Below are 12,324 nucleotides of genomic sequence, written 5' to 3'. Positions count from 1 at the left end.
TAAGAGACTGCAAGCTAAAACATGACAATAGGATTTGTCATTAACTTTCGAGAAATGAGGGCAGTTAATATGTAATTAGCTAGTTGGGTATTCTTGAGGCTCATACTAAAACTCATTGTTAAGTGTTTAATTACTAGCCAGTAATTTAGGTTGTCCTAATGTCAGAAAGAATAACGAGATAACTTCATGCAGTTACAAGCTAAGTGACCATGCATGGGGAAGACCACCTACAGTGATCACACACAAAGGAAGAGAAAACCAAGCAGGGTAGCTTTTCCACACACTCCAGACCGAGCTCCGAAACCGCAGCCCCAATGAGAGCAGAACACGAGCTGAGGCTGTCCTTCAGAGCCACAGCCTGGCTGGCTCTGTCCCACAACCCACAAAGCCCAAACCAGCCTACAGGTGTGGTGCTGACCTCCAGTGAACGTGCGGCTGTTGTCAGGTGCTGTCGGGTCAGCGCCGACTCACAGCGACTCTACGCACAACAGAACGAAACGCTGCCGGTCCTACGTCGTCCTCAACATGCCTGCTGTGCTTGAGCCCACCGCTGTATACGGCCACTTCTGTCCATCCATCTCCTTGAGGGTCGTCCCCCTCCTCACTGACCCTCTCCTTTCATATTTTAGTGAATGTGGTAATGAATTTCCATCACGTTGCTCATCCACAAAGCAAAATCCACATTTTTCTGTGTCTAGCTGACTAAGCTCTCAAGCAACATACCACCACCACATGCGAACATCTCCAAAGACAAAGAAGGTGGGTCATGGGGTGAAGTTTTGTTGAAACCATCAAATCCCAAACATACCTGACTACCTAGAAGCCTTGCAACATCCAGCTGTTCCAAAGGTAGGCCCAGAGCTGAGATGCCAACACAGGTGGGTCAATACCAAGTTCTCAAGCCTCTGTGAAGCGTAGTTATTGGTCAATTCATCACCCATGCAGACAGATACATACACTTCTTGTCTGTGTAACTACGCTAAAATGCCTAGGGACATAGCATACACTCACCCAACACAAAGCATTATTTTAAGATAAATTACCTTTGGCCAAAATTTGAGTAGTCTGGGAAGATTCACAGGCTACCTGGCTGAGGAGGATTTCCAACATGGGAGACCTTACATTTATTTAGCAGCTTAAATCCATTAGGCTACAGGACTGTCTATGAAATAAATTTGTGTTTTAACTGTTTCTCTTGTCTAATCTCAAAGTCTCTAGAGCAAGCAGTCTTTTGGTTGTGGCCAACTTCTCTTCTCTGTTCCTGATTCCGCTAGGAGCAGTGATTTCCTGATGCTGATGTTTTTCACCAGCAAAATAAGAGTAGGGGTATCTAGTCCGTTAGCTACCAGCCCTAAGGGCAAGAATTTTAAGCTGCCCGATTCTGTGAGAAAATTACGCTTCTCACTTCACTTGTCTACAACTTAATCCACAGAAAAAGTGATTTACCAAGTTAGTCAAGAAATGAGTAAAAATGAAAGCTGGAGAGAGAAGCTCAGTTTGCAGGGGTCAAGTGCACATGGCCCAGAAGGTCGGGAAGGCGATGAAAGCTGTCTTGTAAGGAAGGCACCTGAGCCCAAGAGTCAACTGTAGCTACAATATACTTTAGATTAAAAGGGAAAACTGGCAAACAGAAAGGGAGCTTGAACCACTACCTGTGGTTCAATGACCTCACCCTTCTCCTCCCATCAGTCCTTAAAATTAGCTATTTTTGAAACGGGAGTCCAGAGCCCCCCGCTATGCGAGCTATGACTCCTGGAGCAGGCTTGCTGCATTTTAAGTTTTCCAAAGCGTTTATTGCTGCTGCCCGGAAAAGCAGGAAAGGATGTAAAAAAAGGATGCTATAGTGCAGGAAGCCAAAACTGATCCACCGTGGGATGGCATCAGCTACTTCCCTTTTGAGTGTCACAAGAGTGACGGTAGATAACTTCCTCAACAGATGACATCCTGATGACAAGCATCTTTACAACATTAACCGCACTACCTACCGTAAGTAGCTCTCTGGCAAGGTTAAGTAACATAAAATTTAAAATTACTAAGTGAATAAACTATAGTCGTACCAATCTTAACCTTCTAAATGAAGAAATGGCATTGATACTTGGTGACTGAAAACAGAAGTAATCTTGTGTCAGATGGCCTACCAGAAATCAATTTTCTTCTGTGGGAGGCAGGGAGAACAGAGAACTAAATTTGCTATGAACATGAACATTATTTAACTTCAGGCTTTGATAAATGGAAATCTGAAATTTCAGCTGGGAACTGTTGTTATAGCATGAGTATGACTACCCACTGTATGGTATGTACCCGGGGGTAAAGCTAATAGCAGGAATCTCACATACAACTCCCTGCTCCTGACCATACTGCCCAGTGGAGATGCTGAAGACACTTCCAGTCGCCAGGCTAAGCACTTTGCTTTTCAGATGGACATTGTGTTAATGTGCCAACTTTTTCCTATTAGTCATTTAGTATTAAATTTTTGTGTCCTTTAAACTAAGATTCTTTCAAGAATCACTGCCCGAAAGTAAGTGATTGAGAATCCACCAAGTATGAACTAAACTTCCATGCCAGAGGTTTTAACAGTTTGCTGTAAAATTTAGCTTAGGTCCCAAGATAAGTCTGAAGGACATCTTAAGGTCACACGGAGCCCCTTCCTGCCAGTATTTCAATAGACTGCATTTATCTGCTACTGGTATCTTACATGGAAGAAATGTTGCGTTTTCTTGAGAAGAGTTTGAATTTTCAACAAAATGTCAAAACATTTCTCCCAGGGTCAGTATACCTTGACTCCATCCCTAAAATCTCTCTCTTTGATTTCTTACACTTACCTGTAGTGTTAGTATCTCCAGGCTCAAGTACTACGTACTACTGTGGACACTTACATAACTCATACACACATAATGCTGAAATCTGTTTTCCGTTCAAATAAAGTTTAATTACTGTTATTTATTAAATGCTTTGCAAGGTAATACAAGAACAGATTCTAACATTTTGTAAACGTGATGGAACCTGAGCTGTGTTAGCCTTCTGCTTTTAAATCTGTTCTGAACCTCATATGCTGCTAGTGCAAATGCAAAGTGATGCAGACAAAGTCAAGTCTGGCAGTTCCTCAAATGCTGAAACAATGAGTTGCCATGTGAGCCAGTAGTTCTATTCCTAGGTGTATATACCCAAGAGAAATGAAAACATGTTTACTCAACACCTTGTATATGAATATTTATAACAGCATTATTCAAAATAGCCAAAAGATAGAAACTACCTTGATGTCTCTCCTGTGATGAACGAAAGGTGGCATATGTGTACAATGCCATGTTATCAGCAATAATTAAGTACTGATACATGCCACAGTGTGGCTGAACGATGAGAACACAGCTCAGTGGAAGAAGCCAGTATGAAAGACCACGTACTACCTGACTGACATGGAAAGTTCACAACTGGTACAACAGTAGATGAGTGGTTGCCCAGGGCTAGGGGATCAGTGGGAAAGTGGGTGACAGACGCAGGGTACGGGGGTCTTTCCGAGGTGGGGATGAAAATGTTCTAAATTTGTGGTGATGGCACTACCTATCCACGAACATGCTACAGACCACGAACTGTTGACTTTAAACGAGTGAGCTGTATGTATGTGGATTATAACGCAATAAAGCTGCTATTTAATAAAAAATCTATTTCTGAGACATAAGGGATTTGAGAATTAGCAAACCTCTTCCACAGATCTTTTCTGGTCAACGGTAAAAGAATTAGTGCAACCAAAGTCCAACTGCCTACACTGTAACTGGAACCAGCCTGAAGTATTTTGATATGTGCATTTCTAAAATGTGAATGTTGTTTTAAAAAATCATCATTACATCAGATATTCCAGGCAGCCTGCCATGAGGCATTTACCAAAACCATTGAAAAGAAATCCGTTTACTCAACCTCAGAGTATACGTTTGCTCCTGTCGCTGCCTCTCCTTTACGCCGTCAGCTCCTTCAAACGCCCCTGACCAACAGAACTGGCACGATCACTTAACTCATTAATTCAACAACTATCTGAATTCTTACTGCGCTCCAGGCAGGGTTCTAGGTGCTGGAAACTACACACATATACACATGTATGTAAGCATGTATGTGTGTGTATGCATCAACATATGGACAGGAATAAGACAAAATTCCTGCTCTTAGAGAGTTTACACTCCAATAGGGCAAGATAAAAAGAAAAATAAATGCTGGTTTTCAAATTTACTTCAGACAGGGTGCCGCGCTTCAGAGGCAGTGGGGTGTTATTTTAGATAGAAGACCAGGAAGGAGGTGTCTCTGAGGAAGTAAAGCTTGAGGTGAGGCAAGAATGTGCCAGCCATGCACAATCAGGAAGATAATTCCAGGTAGAGGAAATAAATAACAAGACACGTGTGCTGCTGGTGACCAACCTTCTTCAGTAACTATTATCATCGTAGCGGAAGGACGGCTGGCAAAGGTGACTTGTAGGTTGTAGTTGGAACAAGCTTGCCTTGCCTCCCTTAAACCATGACAACATCTGAGGACTCTTCGACAAAAGAAGTCATCCCTGGTACGCCAAGTCTAACGTGATTTTCCTCTTTTCCTTGTACCCCTCAGCAACTGTTACTTATGCCCCTGCTCCTTTCAACCCACACTGGTGACAGGCATTATGCTAGGAGTCCTGGGACTTAACAACAGACCAGACATGCACTCCAGGCAGGAAAGAATCAAGAAGCACAAAAGCTTCAGGTACAAACAACTAATGAAGGGTAGAAATCAATGTGGGCCACCAAAGAGAGCTGTAAGATGGAGGGGCGTCCCGAGAGCACTTCCAGCTGGGGTCTCAGGAAGTTCATGGGGGGAGAGAGCAGAACAGGAGGGTGCAAAGAATGAGGATAATGTGTGTGTGTAGGGGGAGTGGACCTAGTCATGTATCCCTAATTAACTTTAAATTAGCAGAAATATCTGAAAACATCCCCACTCCCCACCCAGTGATAAGCTCAAGGACAGCAGGTCTGATGCTAGTCTCCAGCACAGACAGTGTTTCCCAGAGCTGCCCAAGTCATGTGCTGATTCATTCTAAGACTCCGAGGTGCCCACTTAGCACCGAAGGTAAGGGCAAATTACACTACACTGTGCTAGGAGCCCTGGGGGCACCACCGTTAAAGCACTTGGCTGTGAACCAAAAGGTTAGATGATTGGAACCCATCCATCGTTCCGTGGGAGAAAGATGAGGCAGTCTGCTTTGGTAAAGATGGCAGCCTTGGAAACCCTAAGGGGCAGTCTTACTCTGTCCCATAGGGTCCCCATGAGTCAGAATCGACATGACGGCAGTGAGTTTGGGTTGGTTTGGTGCTTCACAAGGAGGTTTTGGCCTTTAAATAGACAATTTGTCCAGACTTCTGAACACATTCGCTTCAGAGGGACAATCCTAGGAGTTCTTCTAAAACTACGAGGTATCACATATAAACATGAATATAATGTGTTTCTGAATAAATACATGTATAAAATGTTAACATAAGTAAATCACTCTACTTTAAGTTTAGAATCTCCAAAGATGATTTTACACTTGCACTGCTAAGCGGAAGTTAGTACTTAAGAGAAAACACTTTTTTCATTGATCAAACTTTCCCATTCAGGCCCTCGAAATCCCTTCCCATTCCCAACAACGAAACGGCTTAGCCAGGAGCAGAAAAGCCAAGCCACATTTCTTCAGGCAGTGCCTCAGTGTCTCCCCCAACCATTCCACAGCCAAACTCACCATAGAGAGCTGTCCAAGTCTGATTAATTACATCTAGACACACAGTTCCTGACCTGAAACAGATGGAAAGAATGGTATTTTTTAAAAAGCAGAAAGTCAGTTGCATGCATCTGGCAACCGATTTTATTTATCAAGGAAAACCATTAAATCATACGCCTGACATTGAAAGAAACGGATCCCAGCTGGGGGAAAGCATGACGAGGGGCAGAATACTCCCAAGGTCTTACGTGCCCCCTTAGAGATTAAAGGGGAAAGTAACTACCCAGTGGGGAAACTGGACACCACCTTCACCTGCCCGGAATCAGAGGTAACACTGGCAACAGGGCACCCAGACCTGTGCGCTTCCTACTGTGTTCCCCAGAGATCAGAATCTCAATTCTGTGGTTTTGGGGCCGGGACGCATATCCTACATTGAATCATAAGGAAACATCAGACAAACCCAAACTGAGGGGCATTCTATAAAATAACTATCTCTATGCTTCAAAAATGTCCATGTCATAAATGACATAGGCTGAAGAACTGTTCCAGACGGAAGGAATTACAGAACCATGACAAGTAAATTGCAAGGTGTGATCCTGGGTTGGGTACTGTACCAAGAGAAAAAAATACCAAGAAATACTTTACTAGAATATGGCTGCCATTAGAGAAAAAGTATTGTTTCACTACTGAATTCCTCAGTCTGCCAACTGCACTGTGCTTATTAAGAGACTATAGCCACTGTCAGGACGCATCCATAAATGCATTACAGGACAAAGCGTGGCGTATGTATACAACCTTCTCACACAGGATTCAGAATACCTTGTGTGTGTGTGTGCACGTGTATCCGTGTGTGTGCATACCAGCAAAATTCAGTGTCATGACAATACAAATAAAAAGTCCAAGTGCACTTCAAGTACAAAATGGGATGCACTGTTATCACATTTTTAAACACCAGTAAAATAATAGAAGGAAAAGGGATAATTAAGATCCATGAACTAAACCGAAGCTACAGTCATTCGTGTATGTTTGCCTTACTTTCAAAAAACTTCCAATCCTGCAAAGGCTGAAAATCACGAGTGTGTCTACTGTAAGCAGATCTGTGACTGCCACTGCACAGAGCCTTGACCTGGGTGGCAATAATGGAAAAGCCTAAGATACACAATAGTGGGATGTGAACTAACTGGATGCAAATATCACATCCCTAGGTCTCTACAGTTTAACTGACCATTTATACTGTGCTACTCCTACTTTTAAAATAATGAAGAGCAGATGCTGCTAAGATTTAAACATTTTTAAATGGTTACTTACGCTTCATCAATGTTGGGATGGAAAATTTTATTCATGAATCCTGTAAAAAGAGATGTTAATTAGCAGCAAAAAGTATCCAGAAAACAATTAGTTTTAGCCCCTACAAACAATTGCAGTTCTGGGAAAAAGTGATTAGACCCCAATAATGACTTTCAACTGTCAATCTTTCAAGATTGATAAATTATACTCTCCCGATAGCTCTAATTACTTAAGATACATAAGAGTTCTACGAATCAAATGAGCAAATTTTGGGAATAATTAAGCTTGCTATTCAAAATAACCGTATTTTTCGCTTGAGCCACGACTCTACTCACCAAAAGGGACCTTACATTCCTAAGTGATTTATAACTAGTGTCACGATAAAGCTTAAGAAACCTCCCTCTGACTTCACTCCCCAAATTTGATTGTTCAATCTCCAAACGTGGCGGTTCTGCACATGAACTTCTCCTTCTGAGGTCCATTTACTGGCACCGTTCTGACACCATGTGCATAACATGAATGAAGCTGGGCAAATTCGGAAGGAGCACCCCTTCCAAACCACAAAGGGTGTCATCAGAACAGTGACCAAAGTGTTTCCTTTAACTCTAGTCTACTCAACCCAGGAAACCCAGTTTTGATGAAAATTGTGCCAAGCAAGAAATAAGGTAGAGTGAAATATATCAAACAATTTATGTTAAGATGGCTGTATCTGACAGGGATCTTAGTTGTTTGTTTAAATTTATTCCTGGAAAAGCAAGGATCAACTTTAACAAATATACTGATATTTACATTACAATGAAAACGGACTTGATTTTCTAACTTACAATCAGTGATTTGGTCAGCTTGTATACATACAACTGTTATTCTTAAGCAGAGATTCACATCAAAGCTTCCATCTGTCAGCTCTGTCACCTCGTTTCCTTTAAGGACTTCCATTCTATACTTCCAATAAACTCAAGTTCCTCCCTAAGGTCACCATCACCATCACTGCATCCCACTCCCACCCTCCTTTACCCCTCCCACCCCTCAGCACAAGTGCTTTTTCATTCATTCAAAACCTATTTGATCAACACCTCCGGGTACAAAAATTAAGTAAGAAGGTCTGGCATCTTGAGGAGGTTACTGTATGCAGTGTGACAAGAGACATGAAGAAATAACTGCAATGTGTATGGAGTGCTGAGACGGTGAGGTGGGGGTTTCCTCAGCAGAAGAGGAAGAGTCAGGAGAGATGCAGAGGACCTGGCATTGGAGGAGGGTCTTTAGGATGAGCTGGGACCAAGGGATCTCCACACATCTACGGAACTCCCCTCAAGTAGAAGATGGGAATAATTATGAAGACCCCGGGGGTACGGCAGTCCTCACCTGCTACTGATAGGCCAAGCGCTAATCATGGCTCCAAGTTTTGCTCTTAAACGCTGTGTTCATGCTTTGTCTACTATGATCATGAGCACCCATGCCATGATGATTACTCTGATGCAAAAAGAAAAGCCCTCTGAACAATTACTAGCTCATTTTCATTCAGAAAACTAACAATGGTTCAAAGTCTAGATTTAAGAGGTATGGAGTTTACAGAGATTAAGCCAATGGAGATGTTCATATTTAAACATTAAGAGGAGAAAGGAAGGATAAAAAGTTCCATGTGACCCTAGAAAAACACTAATACATATGTGTCCAAGGAGACTCATGAAGGTTGCAGCATTGTTTGTAAAAGCCAAGAACCAAAATGAATAAGCTGTGGTAAATCCATATACTGGCAGTCCTATATAGCCAAAGGTAACGAACGAGCTCATTATCATGTATCAATTTGGTGAGTAAAAACAACAAAAAACCCCACACCAAGTTGTAGAATGACATTTCAGCATACCGTTTAGGTAAGTTACAACAAAGAAGTACTACATGTTCTCTATGATAACAAGTATAGAAAACATTATTGGACCAACATGTGTAACACACGTATAAAACTAAGTATTTCAGGGAGGGTGCAGAGTCAAGGTCACAGTGGGAACAGGGACCAGGACTAGGAGTGACACGGTAAGCAGTGACTTATCTGGAACACCACTGTTCTTTTAAAAGAGCCAACGTGCTTGTGTATTACTTGTTTCTGTTTTTTAATGCACACGTAAGGCAAGAAAGTGAAAGCAAATACTTATAAATGTTATCCGTGTTAAATTCTCAGTGCGACACTTGCTGCATTGTAGTTTTCTAATCATCACACACACACACACACACACACACACACACACACACACACCAACTCCTGCCTTCCCTGTACCAAAACTAGGATCACAGCAAGAAAAAGGCTGCAAGCAAGCAAACAAGTGTTTCCCAGTGGTTATTTCTGGGCAACCCTCTCCCCAACCCCCACACACCATTATTTCTATCTACTGTTCTGGCTCTCCACAATTTCTATAATGTATAGCTATAATAGTTGGAAAAAGGAAACCTTCAAATAAAAAGCTTACAAACAGCATCACACACTCTATAGCAAACCTAACTGTACGTCAATTAACTAATGCAGAATCCTTTGAAGGCAAAGAGTCCCCAGATCAATTGCTCTATTTGACATCTTGCATCTTAAACACTCTTGTTTTGGTAATAGAAATTTATAACAAACAAAATCGGAAAATTCTCAGTTAGGAAGCACGTGGCCAAGATGAGCCGTACAGAGGGCTACAACACTACCACAACGGCCAAGGGACCTGCCAAAGAGTGGGAACAGTAATGTGTGGCCACCACGTGGTTTCACGTAAGAGACTGGCTCCATCACGTGAAAACCATTTTTCTTGAAGCTATAAGATTTAAACTTTGTTGCTGCTGCTATTTGAAACCATGCCTCTGCTAGAGCTCTCAAACCTAGTACCCAATGAAGCAACACTGAGGGCAAAAGTTCCCAGGGTGGGCTATAGCTGAGAATCTCCCAGAGAGCTCTTTAGAAAACAAACATTGTGTTAGGAGGCACCAAGTGTTACAGAGGAAAACATGGTGAAGAGGAGGAGCAGGGAAGGATGGGGGTGAGGACTGGAATTTTGAATGGGATGCAGGGGAAGCCCCAACTGACAACCAAGGAGGCAGGCGCAAGCCCCTAGTGGACGGGGGTCTGCGCAGTTTGAACAGCCAGGTGAAAAGTGCATGACAGCACCAAAGAGGCTGGAGAAACGGAAACGGCACAAACAAGGGAATGGAGACTAGAAAAAGAGATTGGCAAGGGGTTCTGCGTGTGTGGGCCCTTTAGGGTTGCCAGAGGTCGTTGAATGACACAGGAAGCTACTGAGCCTAGTGCCAGAACAGTGATACAGACACACATCCCTCAACTTTTACAGTACTTTTTTCAAGATGACTTGAACCTTAAAAAAAACAAAGTGTTTAGGGAGACAGTGTCATCAGGTCACAGTACCTCGGCACTAAGGAAGAAGGACCACAGGAATAGTGGATTCAGGCAAAATGAACAGGGCCATCTCTCTACAGCAGAACTGTTGCTAGCTGCCGTCAAGTTCGATTCCAACCACGGCAACCCCACGGGTACAGAACAGAACCACTTGTAGGGTTTTCAAGGCTATGACCTTTTGGCCAGGAGCTCTGGTAGCGTAGTGCCTAAGGCACTTGACTGCTAACCAGAATGCTGGACGTTCAAACCCACCAGCCACTCCTCGGAAGGAAGGTTGGGCAATCTACTTCCATAGTGATTAACTGCCTCCGAAACCCAAGGAGGGGTCGCTGTGAGTCGGGTCCGACTCGATGGCACACAACAACATGACCTTTTGGAAGATCACCAGGCCTGTCTTCCAAGGCACCTTCTGGGTAGATCTGAACTGCCAACCTTTCGGTTTTTAGTCAAACACTTAACTCTTTGTACCACTCAGGCTTCAACAACATGATGCTGCCGTAATGAAGGTGAAGACAACAGCTACAGTGAATAAGAAATGTCAAACGTTTATAGTCTCTGGAAGATGAAAGTGCTGTCCTCATTGTACAAGGCCTGGAGGGTTACATTTGGAATCAACATGGTCTCTACATTATTTTCGATCAAAGCTGGATTTTGGCTTGGTTGAAGCCAAGAGTAGGGCCAAAAAGCACTTAGTAAACATGTCCTTTTGCAATAAATGGGTTGAAGCCCAGTCCACAGTGGCCCTGCTAACATCATCTGAGATACACTAGTAGCTCCAACGGCTCTAAGAAAGAGTGTAATCACACTGCAAAGACCCAAGGAGTAAAGAGGGCCTGGATTCTAGGTCAAGTCTGCTGTTAACTGTAGGTCCTGGGCACGCTGCTTCACTTCTCTGGTTCTATAAAGAAACCTGTATTTATTTTAAAAATAAACAAAAATCCAAAGTAAATAAATGATAAGGGGCATGTATCTCCTTGAAATCCGTTGGCGGGCAGGCTGTGGGCAACACTTCCGGCAAATCCATTGACTTTCTGGATGATGATGAACAAGAAGGAACTTCTGGATGAGGGGGGCCGGGAGACTGAGAAAGAACAGGCGAGGAATTCAGAGAAGGGCTGTTCTCAGGACTGGGCCTGTTTGCCCTGGCACGTTCTCCTTCCTTTTGGCAATGCTATCATTGCACTCTAACGAATACGTCTGCAACAAGAGAATTTTCCCAACACTTGTTTCCATTCAACCAGGAACTATTTGGAAGATATTTTAAAAGCACATATTTTGAAAACGGTTTTTATGGGAACACAGTAAGTAGAAACAGCAAGTCATTTTTAATCTACAAGATTTAAGATTTCACTAACATCAGACATTTTCTAACAAATTTCAGTGACCTGACCAGATAAACTCAGAAATCCTTTGTTTAGCCTTTTGGACAATTATCCTCTGCTCTGGCATAGTTCCAGCACTTGGTGGGGGAAGTAGACAGATAACAGGAATGACTGTCGAGCCAGAAAGCCTCTTTTCTGTGTCTCTTTGGTAGAAGCGATCAGTAATTCTGGAGGAACCCAGAATTACTGCTTAACCAAACACCAAACCCAACCCACTGCTGTCAAGTAGTATCCGACTCATGGAGACACCTCCTTTGGTTTCCGAGGCGGTATCACTACAGAAGTAGATTGCCCAACTTTCCTTCTGAGGAGTGGCTGGTGGGTTTACCTAATGCATCTTTTTTTTTTTAAATTTTATTTTGATTTGGGTGAAGATTCACAGAGTAAATTCACTTTTCATACAGCAGTTCACATAATATACTTTGTCTCATGTCATTGACCAAAATTTACATTGCAACAGCTCCCGTCCCACTTCCTCCCCATAGTTACCTCTTCCCAGTGTCCATCGCTCCATACACTCCTGCCACCTGAGCTGTCTCCCTGTGTATAAGCAGCCC

The 12,324-nt window shown here is 42.9% G+C and overlaps 1 protein-coding gene across 1 annotated transcript in view; it reads right to left on the bottom strand.

The window, feature by feature from the left end:
- UBE2H (ubiquitin conjugating enzyme E2 H) overlaps nt 1-12,324 on the bottom strand; it is a 126,828-nt gene that overhangs the window by 13,939 nt on the left and 100,565 nt on the right. Inside the window, exons 4-5 of the mRNA XM_007955400.1 lie at nt 7,022-7,061; nt 5,735-5,787 (exon numbers count right to left, since the gene is read on the bottom strand). Coding sequence (XP_007953591.1) covers nt 5,735-5,787; nt 7,022-7,061 — 93 coding nt within the window. The remainder of the gene's footprint in view (nt 1-5,734; nt 5,788-7,021; nt 7,062-12,324) is intronic.

The sequence above is a fragment of the Orycteropus afer genome, unplaced genomic scaffold (assembly GCF_000298275.1).
Source record: "Orycteropus afer afer isolate SDZICR_OR568_19922 unplaced genomic scaffold, OryAfe1.0 scaffold00501, whole genome shotgun sequence".
Lineage (NCBI taxonomy): Eukaryota > Metazoa > Chordata > Mammalia > Tubulidentata > Orycteropodidae > Orycteropus > Orycteropus afer.
The sequence above is the reverse complement of the archived record's forward strand: the minus strand, read 5'-3'. Positions and strand labels throughout refer to the sequence as shown.